At 41.7% G+C, this 24,063-nt stretch overlaps 6 protein-coding genes and 1 long non-coding RNA gene across 9 annotated transcripts; 3 read left to right on the forward strand and 4 right to left on the reverse strand.

Moving 5' to 3' along the window:
* Positions 1 to 4,242: 4,242 nt before the first annotated feature.
* LOC9646274 (serine/threonine-protein kinase-like protein At3g51990) lies at positions 4,243 to 5,516 on the reverse strand. The gene has a single exon (XM_002970054.2). It carries the CDS (start codon positions 5,484 to 5,486, stop codon positions 4,323 to 4,325), a length of 1,164 nt encoding a protein of 387 aa, XP_002970100.2. The 5' UTR covers positions 5,487 to 5,516; the 3' UTR covers positions 4,243 to 4,322.
* A 64-nt stretch (positions 5,517 to 5,580) lies between these two features.
* LOC9646275 (histone H3.3) lies at positions 5,581 to 6,596 on the reverse strand. The gene is made up of 5 exons (XM_002970055.2): positions 6,388 to 6,596; positions 6,174 to 6,331; positions 6,024 to 6,098; positions 5,869 to 5,944; positions 5,581 to 5,804 (listed from the first exon to the last, which is right to left on the reverse strand). Exons 1-5 carry the CDS (start codon positions 6,434 to 6,436, stop codon positions 5,746 to 5,748), a joined length of 417 nt encoding a protein of 138 aa, XP_002970101.2. The 5' UTR covers positions 6,437 to 6,596; the 3' UTR covers positions 5,581 to 5,745.
* A 15-nt stretch (positions 6,597 to 6,611) lies between these two features.
* On the reverse strand, positions 6,612 to 8,346 carry LOC112346236 (pentatricopeptide repeat-containing protein At5g01110-like). Its single transcript, XM_024674658.1, has 2 exons — positions 8,080 to 8,346; positions 6,612 to 7,896 (listed from the first exon to the last, which is right to left on the reverse strand). Exons 1-2 carry the CDS (start codon positions 8,344 to 8,346, stop codon positions 6,811 to 6,813), a joined length of 1,353 nt encoding a protein of 450 aa, XP_024530426.1. The 3' UTR covers positions 6,612 to 6,810.
* A 46-nt stretch (positions 8,347 to 8,392) lies between these two features.
* LOC9646277 (glyceraldehyde-3-phosphate dehydrogenase A, chloroplastic) lies at positions 8,393 to 10,166 on the reverse strand. Its single transcript, XM_002970057.2, has 5 exons — positions 10,053 to 10,166; positions 9,843 to 9,947; positions 9,468 to 9,772; positions 9,149 to 9,393; positions 8,393 to 9,091 (listed from the first exon to the last, which is right to left on the reverse strand). Exons 1-5 carry the CDS (start codon positions 10,101 to 10,103, stop codon positions 8,589 to 8,591), a joined length of 1,209 nt encoding a protein of 402 aa, XP_002970103.1. The 5' UTR covers positions 10,104 to 10,166; the 3' UTR covers positions 8,393 to 8,588.
* A 227-nt stretch (positions 10,167 to 10,393) lies between these two features.
* Positions 10,394 to 13,237, forward strand: LOC9646278 (mitochondrial arginine transporter BAC1). 3 transcript variants are annotated; one of them, XM_024674978.1, is made up of 14 exons: positions 10,620 to 10,671; positions 10,743 to 10,851; positions 10,908 to 11,000; positions 11,047 to 11,168; positions 11,225 to 11,230; positions 11,286 to 11,463; positions 11,517 to 11,828; positions 11,877 to 11,954; positions 12,013 to 12,114; positions 12,187 to 12,294; positions 12,354 to 12,452; positions 12,497 to 12,712; positions 12,772 to 12,870; positions 12,928 to 13,237. In XM_024674978.1, the coding sequence occupies exons 7-14, from the start codon at positions 11,742 to 11,744 to the stop codon at positions 13,084 to 13,086; spliced, it is 948 nt and encodes a 315-aa protein (XP_024530746.1). In that variant the 5' UTR covers positions 10,620 to 10,671; positions 10,743 to 10,851; positions 10,908 to 11,000; positions 11,047 to 11,168; positions 11,225 to 11,230; positions 11,286 to 11,463; positions 11,517 to 11,741; the 3' UTR covers positions 13,087 to 13,237. The 3 variants fall into 3 exon arrangements, with proteins under 3 accessions (XP_024530747.1, XP_024530748.1, XP_024530746.1); XM_024674979.1 differs by lacking the exons at positions 11,877 to 11,954; positions 12,013 to 12,114; positions 12,187 to 12,294; ... (2 more) ...; positions 12,772 to 12,870; positions 12,928 to 13,237 and adding an exon at positions 10,394 to 10,497 and having other exon boundaries at positions 10,550 to 10,671; positions 11,517 to 11,739; XM_024674980.1 differs by lacking the exons at positions 11,225 to 11,230; positions 11,877 to 11,954; positions 12,013 to 12,114; ... (3 more) ...; positions 12,772 to 12,870; positions 12,928 to 13,237 and adding an exon at positions 10,394 to 10,497 and having other exon boundaries at positions 10,550 to 10,671; positions 11,517 to 11,739.
* Positions 13,238 to 15,225: 1,988 nt separating this feature from the next.
* On the forward strand, positions 15,226 to 16,124 carry LOC9645677. The gene is made up of 4 exons (XR_002992373.1): positions 15,226 to 15,342; positions 15,396 to 15,469; positions 15,540 to 15,727; positions 16,021 to 16,124. It is a non-coding gene; the product is annotated as an uncharacterized LOC9645677 (long non-coding RNA).
* Positions 16,125 to 19,888: 3,764 nt separating this feature from the next.
* LOC9645678 (cytochrome P450 734A2) lies at positions 19,889 to 21,213 on the forward strand. Its single transcript, XM_002969802.2, has 5 exons — positions 19,889 to 19,896; positions 20,032 to 20,194; positions 20,283 to 20,413; positions 20,649 to 20,740; positions 20,849 to 21,213. Exons 1-5 carry the CDS (start codon positions 19,889 to 19,891, stop codon positions 21,211 to 21,213), a joined length of 759 nt encoding a protein of 252 aa, XP_002969848.2.
* The last annotated feature ends 2,850 nt before the right edge of the window (positions 21,214 to 24,063 follow it).

Below are 24,063 nucleotides of genomic sequence, written 5' to 3' on the forward strand. Positions count from 1 at the left end.
GGAGAGACGAGGTGGTGATGCAAGTGGTGTTGGACCACTAGTGTAGCAAAGGTGAATGGGCATGGCCTTAGCGTAACGGGCCGAGATGTCAGTGGTACCTTTGGGTGTCGGTCTTGGGACCGGACACGTGGAGCACTTAGACCAGGTGCAAGTGTTGAGTGGCATGGATGCCATTCTTGGGGCTAGCAAGTCCCAAGTCCTGAATTGGATTGATGGAGGTTGTGAATGAGACTCCTCCAAGTGGTCGGAGGTGTGGTTAAGTGACTAAAGTAGAATGGAAAATTTAGTCGCTTACAAGGCCGAGCAATAGAAAATAAACTCAAATTTATATCAACTAACATGGAAAAAATAATATGAGACATCTTGTTATAAAAACAAGCTTAAACACTAAAAGAACTAATGCCGCCTTGATAATACTTATGAAAGAAAGATTGGAAAGGTCACTTACTTATTTGTGTAAGGATGCTCTGCCACTCATGTGAATCCTCATCTCTTGGAAATATTTCAATGTCTAAACCTTCCACTACAACAGCACAAATAGGCTGTTATTGACGTTAAGGTCTCCACCCAGAAAATAAAAATTGCCAATCTAGAAAATATCGACAACTCCAATAAGTGTGATCAATTTCATCACACTTCCAGTGGCGGACATCACAGCAATAACTATGTTGTCGCCCTTGTCCTTGAACTCGGGCACTAGCAATATCAATTTTTATTAGAATAAGACCATCTCCCACAAAAAGTGGAGCTGAAGGATGTGCAATGAAAAGTGGAAGAGATGACATCTCATGACGTTATACTAAGCAAAGAGCATCGTCAAGAGTTGGTAAAGCAAGTGCATGCATAAATCTTACAAGATATTGACAAAGTGTTAGCCACAACATTCTTAATTTGATTTGCTCTAACATATTTGGCTCTGCATGAAGCAAGAGGCTTTAGAAACGAATGCTAAATTGCACCATTGACTTAAATGGCCTTGATAAAGATAATGCAATTCTTGGAAGGTATTATCACAATTGTTTATATATCTAAATGCACATTTGAAGACGTTTAGGAGAATGCTTCAATTTGCATAGATAGTTGCGCTGAAACCATTATACCACTGTAGCACCGTCTTTTGGGAAACTCATGCAAATGTCAAGCATCATCCTAGAAATGATATGTGGTAATTATTATAAAGTGATCAAACTAATAGTACATATCATCTTCATGATTCTTATGGAAAAACTTTGGTCAGATGCAAAGATTGGCACTAAGAGTAGGAGGAGATATACCACGTGCTATGAATGCTACCATCAATTAAATTTGATTGTTCAATTCCAAATATATAGCATGGAACAATTGCACCAACTACTACTCAAAAGTCAAAAAAGAGGAGGCTACTACTTTGCCATGAGAATGAATGAAAAGGAAAGAGCAAAAAATAAGAAATTGAAAAAGTTATAAAATAAGGGAAATTTAGATGATGCAAAAGTTAGATCTAAACTAAAATCCCAAAGCTGAATTATTTTTTGTGATATGTTTTATTTGATGTATCTCAGTGATTGCTTCTTCATCAATATTTAGTATAATATCATATTTAAATTTTTATTTATACTTTAATTTTCTTTTGAAAAAATTGAATTCAATATCAATTAATTTATGAATTTAAGATATAATTCTTTAAAAATCAGAAAATAAAACACAATAAGAAAAATATATATAGTTAATTAAGTCTTACCTTTGACTTCTATAATAGCAAATTTTATACCATTTGTTTTTTGTATTATAAGTTATTTCTTCCAAAATAGGTAGTTAAACTAGAATTTAATACATGTATATTTAAGTTTTATATGAATGAAATTTATGCATAGATTAGATATAAGGCAAATGGGAAAACAACAATATCAATAGTGATAACTATGGGATTGAAAAATTATTTATTCTTACCACAAAGTGATAGAGAATAAAATTAATAAAATGTGATATGGTAAAAGCTTCATGTTTTTTATCTATTTTTTAAAAAAATTAAAAAACTTAAGTTTTAATAGAAAATGATAAAGTTATATGAATATAAAATAATAATTATCAATAACTTTAAAGGTATCAGGGTAATTAAAAATATTTTATCATTTTCTCTAATAAATTCCTAGGCAGATGAGATGTTGATGGATATTGAAAACAAATAGAGAATAAATTATATAACATATGTACTATGCTATAAGAAAGGATAATCATTTTGTTCCTTAACTACTCAAAACTATATGTAAAAGAGTATAACAAATCATTAGTTAAACATAAAAATACAACTAAAGGATATTTCTCCTCAATGTGTTTTCATTCAGAAGGGATTATCTTTAGAGAATTATAAATCTCTATTTTTAAATTTAACATGTTTATAAAGAAATGCAGTCATAACAGAATATAAGGTTTATGAGAATAAGTATAAATGGTGTGAAATGCTTAAAAAATGTGCTATAAAAAGATTGTCAAGGTTTAGGGTGTATGATATCACTCACAAATACATAATTACTCTATACAAACAAAATAAAATATAAGCTTGAAACTCAAGTGGTTAATTGATTGTAGCACACTCTACATTAGCTATTTGTACTGCAAGTAGATGGTGGATATTTTTGTTTGTAAATGCTCTACAAAATAAAGGGTATACATATAGTATACTTTGTTCATATGTATATTATGTTTTAAGTAGTCATTAATAAATGAAAATTAAACCTTGCTATTTACTCAGATACTATATATAACACACTGTATCTTTCTCCCTTTAAACCAATTGAAAAGAGGCAATTGCTTAATAAAAAAGCCAATTGTGCTATTGAATGACACCAAGGCTTGGGCTGCTTTTACATTAGCATGGGTGATAAAACTTGCAGCAAGAGCAACAATACAGACTATATTGCAAGTTGGTTTAGGAGGAGCTTAGAGCTCACAAGAAGTTATAATCTTTTTAACAAGGCAAATGAGATCCTTAGGGTTATAGTTATCTCAACTCAAAATCCAACTAGCACATTTGTATGGATAGTGACATGATTGACAATTTAAATTGCCTTCCTTCGGATACTCAGCCATTGGATGCTCCTCAAGGAACATCTTCTGAGTCACCTCAATAATAATAGAAAATCCCTGCAATTACATCAACCATTTTGAGTAAAATGGAAGTTGATATTCTTTCTAAGTTGCCAAAGAATGAGTGGATGATACCATTTGTGAGTTGCTCGATACAAAGGATAAGACAGGCTAGATAAGATCCTTCCTCTCAATGTTTGTTAGATTTTTTTTATAAGAGTTTAAATCTACTCAAAGCAAAAACAACATGCTTTAACTGAAAGTTTAATCCTTGCTAATGTGTCAAAAAATCTGATGTAAAATCAAAATTTATATAGTGCAAAAAATCACATATATAGTGCTAACTTTTATTTTGCCATGCATATGTGGCGGGCACTAATGGATGCCCATGCATAAAAAAAGGTTATATTCAAAATATTATTTTATGAGTAACAACAATTTAAGCACACAAATGTTTCTTTTTATATATTTTACAAGTTTGCACAATTTTTTACCAGAACTCCCACCTATCCCTTTTGGGAGTTGTACCTCCTCATAACAAAAATATAGACTTTTTATAAATAGAAAAGGGCCAAAATATCAATAAAATGTAAAATAAACCATTTAATTGCTTTTTCATCTAGCTTATGCATCTATTTACTCAAGAGAATTAAGATTGCCAACTTCTTACTATTGTGACCAAATAGAAAGTTATAGACAAAGCTATTGTTATTTTAGAGGGTGAGAATGACATTGATAAAAAAAATTTATAAATTCTAACTCAAATAAATTAGCTTTAATCTATTCCTTCATAAATTGTTTTTGTCACACCTTAGTGAGTTTAAATAGTTAAAATTCAAACTTAAAATAATTATTTAAACCATTATATCCATATAGAGATTATACACACACACACACACACACATATATATATATATATATATATATATATATATATATATATATATATATATATATATATATATAGACAAGGAGGAATTTATTTTATTTATCAGAAAATCTAAATATTTATATATATATAATGAGTAATGTTCAAAACCTCCTCAAGAACCCTAAATTTTCACTGTGTCAGGGTTTTAGGGTTCTTTGGATCGGGAAGCTAATTCCATTATACTAAAACTCAGAAATCAAAGTATAAATTAAACAAGTACTTCTAACCATTATTTTGATAAATCATTCTAAATAGTTAGTTCTTTATTCTTTGCAGGCCAATTTTTTCTTAGTTCTTTGCAAGCCAATCTGGCATTCCTGAGAATTCATATGTGGCTACTTCTCAGAGTGACTGGCTGATTGATGGGTGGTGGAAACTCCAACTTTCGATACGGAACATCCACTTTAATCACTTTCTGCTGCTCTCCTCCCTGCTGCAAGCTCCACTTCGACTTCGACTTCGAGGACGAGGAGAATCGCTCGTCAAAACTAATCACTGCGGTGTCCTTGGGACACGAAAGTATCGCGCGCTTGATCACCATCTTCCTGCTGCTCCTGGAAGTATGGAAGCGGTCGCGCTGGATCTGGCACAGCGTGAGCACGATATCACCCATGCACGGCCGCTTGCTTTCCCGCCTCACGCACCGCGCCGCCAGCACCGCCATCCGCTTGATCCCTGCTGCCTCTCCCTCCGGGATCCTCACGCGCGGGTCGCAGATAGCCAGAGCCCTCCCCTGCTTGATCAGCGGCAACGCCCAGTCCACCATGCGAACTGGAGACATCCTGTCGTCGATAACTTGGCGGCCGGAGATGAGCTCCAGGAGGAGCACGCCAAAACTGAAGACGTCGATCTTGGGCCCGACCTTCTCGGGCTTGTCGTAGCGCGGGTCCACGTAGCCGAGCGTTCCCGCCGGAGTACACATGATGTCCTTGGTGTCGCCTCGCAGCGCCAGGCCAAAGTCCCCCAGCCGAGCGTTCCAATTCGCGTCGATCAAAACGTTGGAGCTCTTCACGTCCCTGTGGATGATCTGCGGCGTAGAGCTGTGGAGCGCGTGGAGCGCCCTTGCGGTCTGGACTGCGATGCGGACCCGGCGCGACCAGCTGAGGCTCGAGGACGAGAGCTTGGAGTGGAGCACGTCGTGCAAGCTGCCGTTGGCCATGAACTCCACAACCAGGAGGACTTCGTCGTTGCGCTCGCAGAAGCCCAGCAAGTTGACGACGTGAGGGCACTCGATCTGGGAGAGGATAAAGCGCTCCTTGCTGGTGGAAGGATTCGCGGTGGTGCAAGTGGCCCGCTTCACCGCTGCAAGCTGGCCGTTCTTGAGGACTGCCTTGTAAACCGAGCCATAGCTTCCCCGTCCCAGCAAGTTCTCCTCGGCAAAGTTGCCAGTGGCCAGCTCCAAGTCTCTAAACTTGTAGATTGTGAGCAGCCTAACCCGGTCCTGACAGCGCCTCGGACCAAGACACCAGAGCTTGGAGAGAGCTCCCATAGCTTAGAGATAAAATGGAAACTTTAAGTAAGACCTGAAGGATCGAAGTAGCGGAAGCTCGAGAATTTCGTTGATGGAGTCGATGGCATGGCTGTTTGATGGCCGCCCTTGAGAAGCAAAGGCTAAACTGAGGGGCAGAATTAGATAGACGCGGCGAACAAAGCCTAGGAATAATCGCCAAGGATACAAACAATGACCCGGCCCTCGACGAGGAAACCGACCGCGCGAGAGAGGAGATAACGTAAAAAAAAAAAAAGTATCAAACGAACCGTTCGGAGGCTCCTCTTAGTCGACGGGCCAAATGTAAGTCCTTGGGCACTGGTATAGAAACTGTCAGCCAGTTCCAAAACAAAGAACTCTTTTCTCTCTTTCAAATGCTTACTTATGGTGACTCTCTTGCCGTGAATGGCACATAAGTTGGTGTCTTCGAAGAGATGAACAAGGTAGTCCTCGGCAGCCTGTGCAAAACAAAGCAAAGATTTCAAGCGAGAAACCACGAAAAGAAAGAACAAAGAAGAAAAGGAGCGCTCTTTCGACCTCTTGGAGAGCTATCAATCCTTCGGCAGTCCATCTGGATACCTCCGACGAGAAAACGTTCGTGATCTCTCTCACCTATCGCAAAAGCTTTGTCAGAGACTAGAGAGGCAAAAAAGAGAGGAAAAAAAAAAAAGAACTTGGAGAACTCACCACTCTTGCGAATGGCAATGGCCTGAGAAGTAGCTCATAACTCTTTTGAAAGCGTCGGATCTCCCGCAACGCCACAGTCCCGGGCTTAAACCTGCGCTTGCCGTGTGGCTTGTTCTGCTGGGCGCCGGCTCTGCTCGTCCCAGCGCCATCGCCGCCCGCTGCGCACTCCATGGATCAAACCGCACCCCAAGAATCTCAAAGAAAAGCCGCCTACCTGGTGGTCGCCCTCGCTTCCTCGGCGTCGATTTCCTCCTCTTGGCCATGGCAAAAACCCTCCTCTCGCTCCTGCGATCCCCTACCGCCGACTGATCACCGGCAGGGAGCCGAGATCACACTGCTCCTCCTCCCTTCTCTTGATCGAGCCCTGGAGCTAGGTCCATTTCCCGCCCAGCTCCAAGGGATCCAATGAGAGAATCTTTTCTCCACGACACCAGGATATTCCGCCTAAAATAGCAACCCCTGCTTTAATGCCCCTTTCTTTAAAGGGGCACAGTCGTAAAAACTCGATTTTTTTACATGCGAGCGAGAGATTTACTTGCTGGGAGGAATTCGCGGCTCCCTGGTCATCGAATCCACAACAAAGTCTATCAGGCATGGCTCGTACCTTGAGAGAAAAAAGAGAAGAGAAAAGATTGGCTCACAGTTTTTCCATCTTCTCGACGATGAGGCCCAGCTTTTCTCTATCGCCCGCCTTCTTGAACACATCGTATAACACCTGCATCGTGTCCACTGACCACTTCCATCCCGCCATCTCCATATCTTCGGAAACCTCCATCGCCATCTTGCCGTCGCCGTGCTTTGCGAAACCCCGGACGAGCAGCTCGTAAGTCGAAGCATACATCCGCCACCTTGAAACCGCCTTCATGGATCTGTAAAGGCCGCCCAGCTTCTCGGCTGCCGAGTTCTCGAAGAACGCCGAAACCACCTCGTCCAGCACCTCCGGGTCCATGAAAGCTCTGCCTTGCTTCACAACTCTCTTCATCTCGTGCTCCACCTGGTCGAATTCACCGGCGGTTAGAAACGCGTCCAGGATCACTCCGTTGAGACGAGTCGTGTAGACGGTTCTCGGAGCCTGCTCCAGGATGGCTGTTATGTCTTTGATCTTGGAGAACATCTTGTTCTTGGTGTAAACCCGGATCATACGCTGAGCAGCGATAGCACCGATTGGAAGCCCGCTCTTTTGCCGATCCGCAAAAGCCTGCTCCATCCTCTCCACCATGTTGAGCTTTTGATATCCGTGTAGCAAGATCCCGAAGGTGAAGACGTCCGGCTTGCAAGAGAGTTGCATCTCCCTGTATCTCTCGTCAACCTTCGCAAGGCTTCCCTTCTTCAAGTAGGAGAAGAGCAGCGTGTTGTAAGTGACTACGTTGGGAGTGAGCCCGGCTTTCCTCAGTTCTTCCAGCCATTTTTCCATCTGGACGATGTCCGAGCTTCTGCCGTATGCCGCTAGAATCGTGTTGTAAGTGGAGACGTTGGGTGGGCACTCGGCCCACTTCATGTTCTCGAGCATCTTTTCGGCCGCTTCAATCTCTCCACTCCGGCAGAAGACGCTTACCAGAGCATTGTACGTCGGCGTGGACATCTTGATTCCTTTGATCTTCATCTCGGAGACCCAAGCGTGAGCGAGCTGCGGCATTCCAATGCTTCCGGCGTACGCGATCATGTTTGAGTATATCTGAGGCTTGCTAGCATCAGGGAACTCTTGCCTGATCCAGTCGAAAACCTGACAAGGGAATGCAGGAGTTCGAAAGAAATCCCAGGAGCAAAAGTTCTAAGAACACAAAGGACGAAGAAAAGAAAAACTATCAAGGAATGCGTACCGGAACGCGAGCAAGAACACCTCACGAACAAAGGAAAACTATAACAAAAAGAACGTCTTCCTAGAAGAAATCGAAACTCCACTCACCTCGATGCACAGGAATTTGCTCCTGGCCTTCTTCTGCAGAGTCTGGATCAGCGGCTTCCAGAAATTGCAGTTGCGCATCAGACCTAGCTTGGATCGCAGCACATCCTGCCGGCATTGCTGGCTTGGTGCCGCCTCCAATCGCCTCAGCATCAGCCTGGCTGAAATCGCCAGCCTTCCATCTTTAATCCTAGGCGTCGGCGATGATCCGACAGTAGCCACGCTGCTGCATTGGCGACGCAGCTGAAACGATTTCAAAAATTTCAGCATCCACAAGAACCCTAATAGTACGAACGAGATCTACAAATGTACGGTAGACAAAAACCCCTGCTTCAGGGTTTATGCGTTCTTATTGATGCCATAGAAATACACAGCGAGATGGAATTCCTTTCTTCTTCTTTCCGAGCTCCGGTCAAAATGTGGGCTCTAAATCGAACGAAAATCCGGCTCCAGCAGCTCTATCAATCTCCATCCATGCTTCCTTCGATTTGAGATTTCTCGATCGAAGATCATCACTTCCACTGCTCGGCGACGATGTTGGCGAGATCCACCACTCTCTGCGAGTAGCCCCACTCGTTGTCATACCACGCTACCACCTTGACCATGTCATCGCCCATCACCATGGTGAGCGACGAATCGATCGTGGACGAGACGTCCGAGCACCTAAAGTCGACCGACACCAGCGGCTCGTCGCACACCGCCAGGATCCCATTGAGCGCCTTGTCCGCGGACTCGCGGAACGCGGCGTTCACCTCCTCGGCGAAGGTTTTCTTCTCGACTTGCACCACCAGATCGACCACCGAGACGTTTGGCGTGGGTACCCGGAGCGCGATGCCGTTGAGCTTGCCTTTGAGCTTGGGGAGGACGAGCGCCACCGCCTTGGCGGCCCCCGTGGAGGTGGGGACGATGTTGAGCGCCGCGGCGCGAGCTCGGCGGAGGTCCCGGTGGCTGGCGTCGAGCAGGCGCTGGTCTCCGGTATACGAGTGTGTTGTTGTCATGGTTCCCTTGATGATCCCTGGAAGTTGCAAGAGTTTCTAGCATCGATCGAGAGAGAGCTTTTGGAGGAACTTACCGAACTTCTCATCCAGGACTTTGACGAAGGGAGCCAGGCAGTTCGTCGTGCAGGAGGCATTGCTGATGATCGGCTCCGTGGGACTGTATTGCTCGGCGTTCACTCCGACGACGTACGTTGGAATGGCACCCTTTCCAGGGGCTGTGATGAGCACCTTCTTGGCACCGGCTTTTAAGTGCTTGCCAGCGCCTTCTTGATCCACGAAGACGCCGGTGCCTTCGATCACGAGATCCACTCCAAGCTCTCTGGAAGAAGAACAATCAACTTTAGCAAAGAAAAGAATTCGAGAGAACTTTTTCCATCTTCTTTTTTCGCTCACCCCCATGGCAACTTGAGAGGATCTCGGTTGGAGACCACCTTGATGACTTTGCCATCAACCGAGATGGCGCTGTCTCCAGATACTTTCACGTCGGCGTCGAAGGTTCCAAGCATGGAATCGTATTTGAGGAGATGGGATGCTTGCTTGACACCGCCAGTGTCGTTGATGACAATCACGTCCAATGGCGAGTCCTTCCTGCCGTGCCAGCAGCGGATGAAGTTCCGGCCAATTCTTCCAAATCCATTGATCGCAACTTTGATCTTGGCCTCGGCAACAGCGCGCTTGGCTCCACCAGAGCTCGAAACCTACACTCTCATAGCATCTATAATGAAAGTAGAAAGGGGAGAAAAGCGATAGACGCGAAGATTTTCAAACCTTGCAAGTCTGGGCGGCAACTCTGGACGCCAAATCCTCGGCGCCTCTCCCGAATGTGACGGCGTTCTTGCTCTTGAGGCCGGAGAAATCCGAGAAGCCCTTGCTCTGCGCCAGTATATTTCCAATCGATCAATGCAAATGTGACAAACGGCGAGAAATCTCGTGGATTCTAGCGCTAGCACAGAGAATTCCGCGGTGATCGAGACTTACAGCAGCGGCATTGCATCGGACACACGCCGGCGTGATGGACGCTGCCGCCATGGCCGCCTCAATCCGCCACTTCTTCCTCTCCACACAACAAAGAGGCCAGCAAATAAGCCTAGAACTGTGCTATCTATCTCCTCCTCGCTAGAGCTTCGATTAGCGCTAATTCCCGCAATAATTCTACCAATTAGCGGGTAATTTCCTCGTCTGCTGGCCAGTAACAAGGAGATAAGGTGTTCCTGGCCGTTAGATCGCGTCCGACACAGGTGACACGTGGCTCGCGGTTTGTGGCTGCCGTAAAATGGAGAATCCAACGGTCTATTCTCGGACGGCTGGGATCTGTTTTTGGGTTGAACGTTGGCGCTTTGTTCTAGGGTTTATACGCACGAGCGCGGGATGGTGTCCTACACGACGCTCGCTCTGGCGCTGGGGGTGTTCATCGCTGTGAGCGGTAGTAATGGCGGAGTGTGATCCATTGTGAATGATGTTTCGATCGTTTGCAGGCCCCAAGGACATCCACAGGTACGCCAGAATGGGGGGAAGGCTTGTGGGACGAACTGTGGGGTTTGTGAAGACTACCAAGGGCGAATTCGATGGCGTGATGGGAAAATCTCAGATGAGCGAGGTAACGCACAATTGCGCAGAGCATCGAGAGAGCTTTACAAAAAATGTATTGATCGTTTTTTGATTTCCTAGGTTCACAAAGAGTTGAAAGAGGCAATGGCTCAGCTTAATGCTATACGGTATGAGATTCGAAGTGGTCTTTCCTTCACTGGCTCGCCTCCGGTACGAGAAGTGTATCCTGGTTTGTAGTAGAATTATCTTTTCTCACTGAAACTAATATGTGTTTTCTTGATCTAGAGGAGTCTGCTACTGCTAGTCATTCTACTACGACCTCCACTGTGACCTCTCAAACCGTGACCACCACAACAACAGCCACAGCATCTTCCCAAGGTACTGGATTTTTTCAGCATAAAGTTATTGAGTTTCTATTTTCCAGATGCTTCCTCACATCAAGGCTTCGATGTCGCTGCTCAGAATTTGGCCTCGGCGACAGCATCACAAGTCACAGCCACGACTTCTGCAAGCTCAGATCACCATGGTCTACTCTCGAGCCAAATGGTAAATTGCAATTTTGGATGAGCTTGATGTTTAAGTCATTTCTTTTTCAATTGCAGGAACAGGTAAGCTTTTTTCTCTCTAGTCACGGGCAGGCTTAGTGGCTGAAGTTTCTTTCAGCTTCGTAAGCAATTCTACGATCAGGAGATGCAGCAGAACAGTAAGCCAGGAGTCGATTTCGTCAAGATGGAAGTAAACCATTCAATCGCTGCCAGACGACCGCAAAGTGCTCCAGACAAGGAAGTCGATGTTATACCAGTCTCGGCAGCGATAGCAAAGCTGATCCCAGAAAGAACAGGTAAACCAGCTACAAAGAAATCCATGCTTGATGCTGATTCTTTCTACATCCAGGTCCAACGACTGGATCGGACATAATGCTGGAAGCCATCGAAGAAATGAAGGTGGCTTCTCATGCTCTTGTTGTCATGAAGCAGTACGCCGTGAATCTTAGTCAGCAGCAACCAGAGCAAGATCAGCATCAGCAGGACCAGCAGCAACAGTAGCAGTCAAAAGTTCGTTTTGTTCTCTCCCCCATTTTCCTCAAAAAGCAGAGGATCTTTCGGAGCCCTAAAAAGCATGGAGAATGCCGTGAAGGACTATGCGGCAGGACTGGCGGCTGGATTGGCGACTGTGACCGTCGGGCATCCATTCGACACTGTCAAGGTTTGTTTTTTTTCTGATCCAAGGGGTGGCATTAATGTTTTTGTCCAGGTGAACTTACAAGCCCGAAGCCCAGTAGCGCATGCTAGCGCCATTCGCTGTGCAGGATGGATTCTCAATCACGAAGGGGTAAGAGTGTCCACTTGGGTTTGTTCTTCTAACTTGATCCGCTTTGTGGATTTTCCAGGTAAGAGGATTGTACAAAGGTGCTACATCTTCTTTTGCCGGCATGGCTGTTGAAGGCTCGCTGCTGTTCGGCATTTATTCACAGACAAAAGCAAGATTGCAGGTACTACTATCTGCGCGATGTTTTAGTTTTTCTCTCTCAATGATTTTTTCTCTTGGTGCTTTGCTTAGGAAGGGAGGAGAGGCAGCAGCAAGAACACCCAATCTTTCTACTGTGCTGCCCTCCGCAGCATTCGGTGGAGGAATTATCAGTTTGATACTCTGTCCTACGGAACTAGTTAAGGTGTGGTTTCATTGTCTCTTAAAATCCTTTCACCTAGTGCTTGAATTTTCCTGTTCCAGTGTAGGCTCCAGGTTCAAGAGAAGGGTTCTTCGAGCAAAGAGCTGCGAAGATACTCCGGTCCATTGGATTGTGCAAAAAAAACTATTCACGCTGGAGGGGTAAGCAATAAGCTGCTCAAGAAAACTTGATGGTCTTTCCTCAGGTTCCAGGATTGTTTCGAGGACTGTCAGCTACATTTTTCAGGGAATCTGTCGGAAATATGTGCTTTTTTGCAACATATGAGACGAGTCGGTCGTTCATGCTGTCGCACCTTTCAAAGGAGACAAGTTTATCTTCCCGGCTACAAGCAAGCTCATTCTCCCAGACACTCTTCGAGGCTGTCGTTGGAATCGTTAGCGGGGGAGTATCTGGAATGGCGGTGCAATTCTTTTTCTTATTTCCACTTTCGTAAAGAACTTAAAAGAGTTCTTTGTGCAGTTTTGGGTAGCAGTTCTACCATTTGACGTAGCCAAGACACGGATACAAACGGCACTCGACTTGAGCGAGTCGAGGAGCTTGCTGTTCAACTTGAGAAAGGTTTGTTTTAGTTTGAGCTCGATTCAAAATATCATCGTATCTTACAAACACTTGCAGATCCGGAGAGAGCTTGGCTTCCGAGGTCTTTACACCGGCTTGGGCCCGACTTTGGTGCGAGCTTTCCCAGCTAACGCGGCTGCTATAGTCACTTGGGAACTTACGGCCAAGCTGCTGGGCTCTAGGCAGCTACACACTCTGGAGAGCTCGCTCGTTTAATGTATTGCAACCAAATTTTTTTTAAAAATTTACCACAGAGAACTCGCATCATTTCCTGCATTGTTGTCAAACATTCCACAATAAAGACAAGAAGCTCACAAAATCAGGGGCTGCTGATTGTGAGTTAATTAATAAATTTAAATTCCAATCACATGCCTTGTTAGAGTTTTATACTTAATTTATAGTTACTAAGAAAACCATTGAAGAAGTAACTTCTGAGTTCTGTTGTGTGGGAGGTGGCTAAGATTGAAATTTAGCTCAAATTCAACAGTGTGGGAGAAACTCAATCTAATATAGAACTTGTGCTAATTGATAAGTATTTATGACTTTCCTTCAAGGTGAGAGATTGTTTTGGCAGAGGCATGGCACTAATTCTGATAGTAGGGAATAGCATTAGCTATGATGTGTGAATAGACTGAAATGAGGTAAAAAAATATTGTTAATCAAGCTATAAAAGCCTAGATATCAGCTACAATAATCTAGTTTTATCTTATTCTTGTGTTATTTAGTTTAGATTTGTGATCTTCCGATTATAATTATTTCTCTCCTCTCATTTTGCATAACTATGGCTCATTTTTCATGGCTTGGAAGAGTATTTTGATCACAAAGTGCCCTAATGTAAGCATGGTGCTTCTTACTTTTCATAGTTTGTTTGTATTATAGTACCTTAATTTAGGTAGCAATTAATTAGCACAAAAGAGAGTGTGATTAATTGAAGGGCAAAGCATTTTATTAGATGCTTGGGTGTCAGGCACAGGAGCCTTTTCTCAATTTAGCATAAAAACTTCTTGATATATTGCAAAACCAGTTGCAAAATATTTTCTATTACCAAGTGTCCCAAGTACATAGCAAATGCAACCCTAGCCTATGGCATCCAAAAGGCTTAAAATCTAACTAATGCACTGAAAAATGTCACCTTAACCCAAAATTGACGTGTTAAAAAGTTTAACCTGAAGTTGAAATTTATGCAATGTAATATATACAGCATTGACCTAGACTTTGCCATGCATATGTGGCAAGCACTAATACATGACCATGCATAAAAATAAATAATGTTCAAAATATTATTCTATATGTTATATATATGTATTACAACAATTTAAGCATACATCTGTTTTTTTTCATGATCAAAATACTTCCCCTCTTGGGAGTTTTACAAATTTCTTGTTATAATATCATTACTTTTAAAGCTTTTTTTAAAAGTGTTTTAGTAGAAATAAAACTCTCAAATTTAGCTATAGAAATTATCCTTTTAAAAATTGAGTGCATTTGATAAAAATAATGAACTTGAAGTGAAAATATTATTCAGCTTTAAACAATACTTGATTACTGTTCAATCTAGGAATATTTATGATGCAAACCAAAATGCTGGTAAACTTCCCTTTTTTTTTCTAATGAAATATTTTTACACCTAAATAGTACTCTTCTCTAACTCGAAGAAAGTAAATATGGAACTCATTCTCAATTGTGTTCTTGCTGGATTACTCTTGTTTCTCTGGTTCTGCTGTGGCTTCTTCGTCTATCACCTGTGGAGGCCTAGAGTCTCACCAAGATCATGTCCGCCCAAGGAATCACTGGGCCTGAGATGTGCTTTCAAGGATGATGTGGCATATTTTGCCACGCAAGCATACAGCTAGCGCCTCAGTCACAGGAGATGGCGGCGCCATATAGGTAGCGGCCAAGGGGAGAGCGCAGTGTTCTTAGCGGCAGTGGAGATGGAGGCATGGTTCTGGCTTGATGATCGTCTATGGCGTCTTCATCCTGCCTTGTTTTCATTTTTTCCTTCTCTTTCCACGATTGAGCGATTCTTCTTTCTTTCCTCTATCAGCACAGCGGCGAGCTCGCGATTGGAATGGGAGAGGGGGTAATCGCTGTGGATCCCAGTGAGCTACCTACAAGCTCCAGGTAAGAGATTCTTCCCATGTGTAGAGAATGTTCTCTTTGTTCTTTAGTCTTTTTTATTTGTGTTCTTCGTGCTTGTCGACCTGCTGCATGTACTCGTTGTGCGGACCACACACGAACAGGAGGTTCTTCGTCACGTATGTGTACACTGTCTTTGGCAAAGAAGTTCTCGATCTCATGGAGAAGGTGACACACTTTCCTTGGTTTCGATACGTTCTTGCATTTTCTTTGGTATAGACACAAACTGGTCCTGGATATCATCCCTTGGGTGAAGATCAGGCTCACCATGCACTCGATTCCTCTAGCCGGATGATCCAACTTATCTAAAACGAACTCCAGACTTTCCAGTTCGAGGTAAGGAAGAACACGAGCTTGATCTAACTCTGATCTTTCTTTGTGTCTGGCAGCTTCTTGAAAGACCACTTCCTTATGCCATAGCTCTCGTCACACTCGAAGAATTAGCGTCTGGTGCTCACAACCAGTCAGTGCTAACTCTCAAGTTTATCATAGCGGATCCTGACAGACAGGTTCTGAGTGCTTTGTTTTCTCAGTTTGACAACAAGCTTCCAACGATCGGCTTCCAAGCTACGAGGTCATCTTCCAACGATCGGCTTCCACGTCTATCTGTCTCATCGAGCAGGGGGTGGCAAGATGAACTACCCAGCCAAGAGGTCTATATTATAAACTCTTTTTCCAGGCCGGAAAACCATGATGCTTGATGTCATGAGAACTCCTGCAGGTAAGAAAGAGCTCGATTTTATTGTCTTTTCAGATTGCCTTGTGGTGAATGCTGTACTATGGTGTCATCATGTGCTAGAACCAAGGAAGAAAGTCACATCTAGATCCTTAATATCATCCAAGGCGAAGTGGATCCGGTTTGCGTATATTGTTTGTATTTTCTTGATGTTTGTTTTTTAAAAATACGTGCACTCTCGAGGAAGTCACCTTACTTTCAAACCGCGCATAGGGCGAGCTGTGAAAGCGCTAGAAAACCATTTTCTGATGTATTGTATCGTATTGTTTGTGTGTAAGGTGAGCGGGGCTAAGCCACACAAGCATTCTCCATCTGTTCAGCAAGTGTATCAGTCAGTACGAGAAACTCAGGAAGAAGCAGGCTTTCTTGGACAATTACCGCAAGTTTCCAATGTTTGCCGTAAGCTCTAGATCCAGTTTCATCCTCGTTTCTCAAGCCTTGCTCTTTCCAGGACAATACTTAACCAAGTTTGATGAGTCAAGAGAAATCGTACAGAGCCCAATGGTGGACGAATACAAAGCATGCAAATCCCCTGTTACATCAAGTTGGGAATCCAGGTACGCTAAACTTTCTCCAACAAGCTTCGCAGAATTGCCGCAAGAGCAGCAGTCATGTTTATACCCTCTCTGACTTTGCTGTGCAGTTCAGTTTTGATACGATTTCCAGGTATGAGTTTTTAAGTTCTTTCATCCCTCACATATGAAGCCGTCAGAGCATTGTGTTTGTGTTCAGGTTTCAACGATGCCTGAAGAGATGTACAAGGTAACTCATGCCTTGGACCATTACGTTTCCAATATTCTGCGCAGGGGCATGGAGTCCGAAAGGAGCTTGCACTCATGTTTGAGGATTTAAAGCCAGGATTCGTTTGTTTTCCAGGTGACAAAATCTTTTAAAGTTAAAGCATGGCTCTTTCCAAGTTATGTTGAAGGTGGAAGCTTGGGAATTTTTGCATCGAAGGTAAGCTTTCCAATTTTTTCTTCCAGGTGAGTATCAAACTTGCTTCTCCGGATTGCCATCCTGAAATCTGGGCCGTCCATTGGACAGTTTAGACTTATTATAAACAATCTGAGCCGCCCACTGTATAAAATCTGGACCGTTGTATTAATTAAAAAAGCTGTCGATCTAAAATGATCTGAACCGTCCTATATTTAACTAATAATGTAAAGTGGGATTTTATGACTGGATTTGACGAAAAGCCATGGCGTTTCCTGCCGGTCAACGCTCTTGCTGTTGATGGAATAAATGGTTAGAGGTCAGTCAATGGCAAGTCAAAGCTCTCGTTTACTTGAAGTAAAATGAGTATGTGGAACTGGGATTATATGTGTGATTTTGAGTAAAAGTTTTCCATGTGTGTGCTCTCTTCAGGAAATGTGGTAAATTTTGATGATCTTAGGACAATTTATATAAATTGTGGCAGGAGCTGTATAAAATGCACTGGTGGCTTGTGGAGTCTCAATAGGATCTTGCGGAAATGAATCTCACAAGGAAGGTTCTCATCAAAGGCTTGGAGATTTTCGGGAAATCCCCTGTTTTGGCGAGGATGGCCAATGGCATTTTAGCAGTGGAGCAAAGGTGCATTGTGGTGCCTGTGTTTCACGCTGACAAGATCAAGGTCTATAAACACTACAATCATCATTGATATCTCCGGATAACTATCTCAATTGTAACAGGGAATGGTGGTACAAGAGCACGCAAAGCTTCCTGGAGAATTGGGAGATACTGGTTCAAAATGGCAAAGCTGGAGAAGAAACTCACGATGTTTTTCCTGAGTTTGTGGATCACATAGCATGCATCATCAATTTTGGGCCAGTTCCAGCACCTCCATAACCATTGTCAAGCTCTTGTGTCTCTTGCTTGCTTTGCAATGGCAGCAAGTGAGATATGTGTGGATATTTTCATTCATCAGGTAAAGTTAACGTTTACAAGATTCTTTCATACTCCATCTTTCTTCCTCTGAATCGTGAGAGATGGAGAACCAAGAGAGAAATCCATCACTTGCTCCTGGGGTGGTCACTCTTACAATTTATCAATGTCCATGCACGATTTAGACTCATGTGTTTTAGGGTGTGAAAAAAAGAAATATAGAGGATTGGTAAGGATAAGCATGTATAAGGAGGGAGTTGGAGTTGAGATCCATAGAGTAGTAAGAGTGTTTTCAAGTATGATTTTTATGAGGGTGAAACTATATAAATCATAATGTCCCAACAAGGAAATGAAAAATAGAGATAAGCAAAGTAATTATCAAATATTTAATTGTGGACATAGAACCTTTAAAGGATTTGCATAGAATTTTTATAAGATTGATTTTAAGATTTGTGAGTACATGGAATATGAAAACGGAATACAGAAATGTCCATATTAATTAACCCAAAACTTTAATACATATATAAGAGTGAGTGGTTCAAATTGAAACCAATTTAATGACTATCAAAACTTTGTAAATTTATAAGGTTTAGCATAACATTCAACAAGTTAATCCTTTAAAAATTATGCATATGCAATGGGTAAAATGTTTTGTACAGGAGGATCATAAATGGTTAGCCCCACATACAAATCTGTTAATGCTTCCTCTTGATGTTCCTTTAATGTCAACTAAAAAACCCTGACTTCCTTCTAAGAGGAGGACTTGTCTTTTCTATTGAGCAAGGAACCCTTTAAAGAAATTATATACTGTAAGATTGAGAAAATATATTAATATCAAATTATCCACTTTGTATTTTGCATGTGGATGATAATGGGAGTTGTAACATTGTTGTTGTTCCATTTGTATGCAGCTCAAGTGTTCAGTAAATTTTGCTTGATTTAGTGAAAGAATGCTCATCAAATACTAATCTGCATTAGTAATTTGTGAAAGTCACAAAGGTAAACTTAACTTTGTTAGTAATATTAGATTATGACCATATAAAAATTTATATGGTGAAACATAAACAAAACTCTATACCCCTATAACATATGCATACCCAAGAGATGACAAATAATAATCCCAATCCAAATGCTGAAAATTCACATACTTCATGATCAAACAAACCATTCTACTAAACCATCTATTTATAATAAACATTTGTGAAAATGTGGCATATCCTCAACTGAGATGTTAAAACATGAAATGCCTCAATCATAAATGCAAAACCATTATTCGAGAGAATTTGCTCTAAACAAGAATGCTAAAACACCACTCGATTGAAAAAGAAGTATCAAACAACAATTGCAAATGCACTGGCAAGAGCATTAACTTCTACATAATGAATCAAATAGTCAAAAATGATAATGACATACTCATTATTAATAGTTGACCGTGGAAAAAGTATTATCAAATCAAATATCACCAACTCAAATGAATGAGAAATTGCAATTAATTTCAATTGTCCTTTTACTGCATGAGAAAGAGTATTACAAGTTTGGCACCAAATGCAGTTATGCACATATTAAATAACATTACATTACATCTCTGATTAATTAAAAAATCTATGCAATTTCTTAGTCACACAACAATATCCCATATGCCTACCTAGAATAAGAAAATCATAATAAGTATGGAAAAAGTATGAAATAAATATTAAAGGCACCACCAACCGTAAATAATTATCAGGATCAAAATAAAAAAGGTCAAAATGATATTGAAAATGTAAATACTGAAATGGCATATCATTAACAAATGATGCAAAATTTTTAAACCCATCAGATTCATAATTTAACATTTTAAGCCTCATTAACCTCATCAATAAAAGGTATATCTTGTTCTGCAATTTGTGAATACTAAACATTAAATATAACAATTACCAATGGCACAGAATCCTTATCTAGAAAATCCACAATTGCTAAAACAATAGACTTATCAAAAACAAAAAAAAAAGAGTGAAAAATAAACATTCCAATCAATGATGAATCATGTCTTCAAAAGTTTTCTTTTCTAATGACATCCCTGTGTATAGTAGGAATTTGGCTTAACACCTAGAACATTTAGAGATGGCATTCAAACCATTGGAGGAATTCTCACTCGTTGCCAAGTTCTCCAAGTGCATTTTTTTGCACCATGAAGTCAAGTATCTGGCAAAGATAATCTCCAATTGAGATTCCAAGTTCTTGAGCAGGTTCTGGACCAAACTGAGCTTCATCTCTGCATACCACCCATAGACAGACAGCAGGATGGAGAGGTGAAACCAAACAATGGCTTTCGGGGAGCTTGGTGAAATGGCTACTTTTTGCTGAGTTCGCTTACAATTCTGCATCACTCGGGATGTCATCATTCCAGGCTTTATATGGTTGGCAAATTTCACTGCCTTGGACAGTTATGGACGGTTGGATGTTGAGGAACATCTATGGGGTTACAGATTGACCAAGCAACGGTTGGAAGCAGCACGGGCCACTATGCGGTTTTATGTGGACAGGGAATTTCAAGTGGGATACTGGGTTTACGTTAAATTCCGGCCTCGATACACACTGGGATGGAAGGCCCGAGCTAGATCCAAGCTACAGGCTCGTTTCTTTGGGTCGTTTCAAGTCATCAACGAACTGGCGTACCATTTGAACTTGCCGGCAGGAACTCATCTACATGCTGTCTTCCAACCGTTATAGGATTCGGTGGAAAGGTTTGGATGACACCTATGACACCTGGGTGACAGAGGAGCAGCTTAATCAGTTGCTGGAACTGCTCACTCAAAGCGTTGATAAGTGCAGTTAAGATCCTAATCAGGGCTTAGCAGGATTAAACAGGTTTAGAGGCTGTGTGAAAGTTTTCTGTACTCCCTCCTCTCCTCTCTGCCTTCTCACTATCCGTGATCTCATTACTCATCAGCTCTTGTCCATTTCTAGAGGACTTTTGCCTTTTCTCAGTTCTTGTCTACTGTTATTTAGCCAGATTTACAACAAGAGTTCTCACACTCTGTGGGTGATGCCGTGAATCCAGCATAGCAGGAGAAAGGCCGAGTGGAAGTCTTGGATCTTGTGACAAAGGACGGGCTCTTGGACAACGCAAAAGAACTAGAAAAGCTAAAGCTGGTAATATGGTTTCTACAAAAGACAATAGTGTTCTCAGCTTTACACTATTGTCGTTCACGCAGGTTGAGATGATAATCATGGAAACCTTGTGACTCTATCCGCCAATAGCGATCATCCCTCGAATGGCACTCAAGGATTGCTACGTCGACCACCTCTTCATTCCAAAAGGGCTGGCAGTTAACGTGCACAATGCGGTGATACACCACAGTGCCGAGATGTGGGGAGAGGACTCGCACGAGTTTAATCCCGACCGCTTTGCAAATGGGAGCTTGGCAGCGTGCAAGCATCCCATGGCTTTCATGGCACTCTCGTTTGGAGCGCGAGCTTGCGTCGGTCGGGCTTACTCTCAAGTCCAGGCCAAGATCATTGTGGCTTCTCTGTTGCAGATTCCAGTGGAGCTTGTTGCCCGATTATCGTCACAGCCCCACAGAGTTCCCATTGTGTTGACGCTGCTTGGCGCTAAAAAAGACTAGATTTATTTGTCCTTCTCGAAATGTACTCGAACAATGCTATAATCTGTAAAGGTTGAGAAGTTCTTTCTCAACTTTCCGTGCATGGCTGCATGCAAAAAGAGGGAGAACATGCTCCACTCCTGGAATGTTCTCAGTGCTTGATTTGCCCAGCATGACCAGGCAGAGCTCTTCAAAGAAATGGCTGCATTTTCTGAAAATATTGTCAGCTTCAAGAGCACTAGTACTTAGTGGAGTAGCTGCAGGAAATTCATCTAACTTCTTGTAAATCACAAAAAGAATGAGGGACGAGTGAAATCATTAAACAATGGATTAACACAAATGAGAACCACTCTGGGGCTTGGCAAAAAGGGAGCCAAGTCAACGAGGAATCAAGACATTTTAAATAATGTTTGTTGTGAATAATAAAAGATTTTTTATGTTGACTAAAGAATATTTTGTTACAATACTGTTTTCAAATATGCTAAGAATATTCTTTGTAATACATTATAACTATATATTAAATCATGTAATTACTACAGCTATACTTTATAATATCAGATATTATTTTAACTACAATAATTTATAACTCAAATCCATACACAATCCATACATATACAAGAACTAAGTTGCTTTTCCTTAATGCATATGTTATAATGCTCTAGATGCCTCTCTAGAAACTTAGTTACAACCTTCACATGAGGTGGTATATCATCAAGAGCTTTCTTCATAATAACACGTTGAAACCATTGCACAATGTAGGGATCAAAATTTAGTCCAAAGGCATTGTAACCATTGCATCAAGTAGCAACTAAAAAAGCCCTTGTACCATTGAAAAAATCAAGAATACAACCACCCTTATGGTAAAAGTGTTGCACAACCATGTTTGCCAAAGCTTCTAACTTTTGCAAAAGAGGTTATTTGTAAAAAATATTAAACATATTTTTTTGTTTAAAAAGAAATGATTTACCAAGCCTTGCATTCAATGTCATTCATGGCAATGTTGGTTTTCATATTAGAGGAGATTCGACAAAAAGTTCAAAGCAAAGCCACTTTTTCCTCTACTACCATTCTTTTGTGGAATAATAGCATTGAAATAGCTTTGATCTATATTGCAAAATCAATTACTAATACAAGAACTTTAAACATACATGCTTCTTGCCTCTAAAACCCTAGTTTATTCGTGACTCCAATATATAATCTTCAATTAAAAAAAATGAGCTCAAGAAAACACCTCTACCATCTCAATTGTCTGTGATGTCATTTTAAAAGCTAAACACCAATTGAAAGTCCCTCAAAATTCATTTGCAAGACTAACACCAAAATATAATTGAGTTGGATCATTATCATCATATTTCTTCATTAACCCCCCTCAGCAGCTCCGATGAAGCTAAAGGGAAGTCAAGGATAACCAAGTCTAAAAAATTAATCAATAAGTGAGTATCGAAAAAAATTTAAAAAAATTTATTTGCTCGATGTGAAGGTTCACCAATAGAGGAACTCTGAGAGTGGTGATATATAAACTTCTTCAACTCCTTAAGAGTTAAATTATGCTGCTTAAAAGTCTTAGTATCTGAAGCTTTCTCATCTTCACCAATCTCAGAATCGTCATTAAAATCCTCATTAGCATATTTATTATATGTTTTGTAGCTTTTTTGAAAAATGACTTCAGCCAAGTCTTCCACAACTCTATACTAGATAACAAAGTGGCTAAGTGTTTTTGGCATTTCATCTGGATCATTAATATATGGCTTCCATCCAAGCTTGCAAGAAAGCTTTTTTCCTTTCTTCTTTGAAACTTAGACTTCTTCCACTTTAGAATTAACTAGAAAAACATGGTTAAATACAAAATAAATAAAGAAATTTTGTTGGCTTACTAGATGTAATGGATGCTTTTAGTGCTTTTTGAGTAGCACACCTTCTCCTCTTCTTTTCCGGCTGTGTCTTCACTTAGTACACTTGTCAACATAGTCAAATTCTATCAAGAATTCCTCCTTGATGGTTGCGAGTTGCTTCTTCTTGAATTAGTCTTGCGCATGTGAGTTCCACATTTCTTACTCCACCTTCAGCACCACAGCAATGCTAAGATCTAACCACCAAAGATAATTTCCCACTCATAATTTGTGACTCCAATACATTTAGACAACTTCTCATCACCATACATGTCGGTAGGTGAGGTAGGGGACAACTATGGCTCAACGATAGTTAGAATTGCTTTCCACACAGATTTGAAGTACCTGAAAAATAAAAATAAATTAAAACTTGAAGAGTACGAAGTGATGGAAGTGTTACTTATATGTAAGATGTTAGCCAACTTTCTACATTACTGAATCATTTGTCTTGTCTCCATAGTTTTCATCATCCTCCTGTGAGACACAAAATCCCTAGGCCCCAAAGTGGAGCCAGAAGGGTGCCACGTGGTAGTGGCCAAAGCAAAAGCCAAACGAGCGTAACATGTTTGGACCAAAAGTTTCGACTTGAAAGGTCAAGAGTGGGAGTGGAACTCCCAATGAAGTGCTCAAGGAACAAGTGCGAAGCAAGCGATAAGTGAGTCTCTAGAAAAGGGACACGAGATGGACCCAAGATGGAGTCCGAGATGGAGTTTGAGATGGACCCGAGATGGAGTCTGAGATGGACCCGAGATGGATCCGAGATGGACCCGAGATGGAGTCCGAGATGGAATTCGAAATGGACCCGAGATGGAACCGAGATGGAATCGAGACCGAGACCGAGACCGAGTCCGAGTCCAAAACCGGGACCAGGACCGAGTCTGAGTCCGAGTTCGAGTCCAAATCCGAGTCTGAATACTAATACAAGCTATTGGGTGAAAGCCCAAAGTGATCATCCCTCGGGGGGGGGGGGGGGGGGGGGGGG

The sequence above is a fragment of the Selaginella moellendorffii genome, unplaced genomic scaffold, assembly GCF_000143415.4.
Source record: "Selaginella moellendorffii unplaced genomic scaffold, v1.0 SELMOscaffold_13, whole genome shotgun sequence".
NCBI lineage: Eukaryota > Viridiplantae > Streptophyta > Lycopodiopsida > Selaginellales > Selaginellaceae > Selaginella > Selaginella moellendorffii.

Bases quoted from the DNA above. Each gene is read 5' to 3' on its own strand.
- LOC9646278 (XM_024674978.1), top strand. From the start codon at position 11,742: ATGGAGAATGCCGTGAAGGACTATGCGGCAGGACTGGCGGCTGGATTG. The intron at 12,453-12,496 runs GTAAGCAATAAG...GTCTTTCCTCAG, and splicing joins AAACTATTCACGCTGGAGGG to GTTCCAGGATTGTTTCGAGG. The intron at 12,713-12,771 runs GTGCAATTCTTT...TTCTTTGTGCAG, and splicing joins GGGGAGTATCTGGAATGGCG to TTTTGGGTAGCAGTTCTACC.
- LOC9646275 (XM_002970055.2), bottom strand. From the start codon at position 6,436: ATGGCCAAGAGGAGGAAATCGACGCCGAGGAAGCGAGGGCGACCACCA. The intron at 5,945-6,023 runs GTCGAAAGAGCG...TGTTTTGCACAG, and splicing joins GATTGATAGCTCTCCAAGAG to GCTGCCGAGGACTACCTTGT. The intron at 5,805-5,868 runs GTAAGCATTTGA...TTTCTATACCAG, and splicing joins CGGCAAGAGAGTCACCATAA to TGCCCAAGGACTTACATTTG.
- LOC9645678 (XM_002969802.2), top strand. The intron at 20,414-20,648 runs GTGCAGTTAAGA...CCGTGAATCCAG, and splicing joins CTCACTCAAAGCGTTGATAA to CATAGCAGGAGAAAGGCCGA. The intron at 20,741-20,848 runs GTAATATGGTTT...ATCCGCCAATAG, and splicing joins AACTAGAAAAGCTAAAGCTG to CGATCATCCCTCGAATGGCA.
- LOC9646274 (XM_002970054.2), bottom strand. From the start codon at position 5,486: ATGGGAGCTCTCTCCAAGCTCTGGTGTCTTGGTCCGAGGCGCTGTCAG.
- LOC112346236 (XM_024674658.1), bottom strand. From the start codon at position 8,346: ATGCTGAAATTTTTGAAATCGTTTCAGCTGCGTCGCCAATGCAGCAGC. The intron at 7,897-8,079 runs GTGAGTGGAGTT...TTCCCTTGTCAG, and splicing joins GCAAATTCCTGTGCATCGAG to GTTTTCGACTGGATCAGGCA.
- LOC9646277 (XM_002970057.2), bottom strand. From the start codon at position 10,103: ATGGCGGCAGCGTCCATCACGCCGGCGTGTGTCCGATGCAATGCCGCT. The intron at 9,394-9,467 runs GTGAGCGAAAAA...TTCTTCTTCCAG, and splicing joins CCTCTCAAGTTGCCATGGGG to AGAGCTTGGAGTGGATCTCG. The intron at 9,092-9,148 runs GTAAGTTCCTCC...TGCAACTTCCAG, and splicing joins AGTCCTGGATGAGAAGTTCG to GGATCATCAAGGGAACCATG.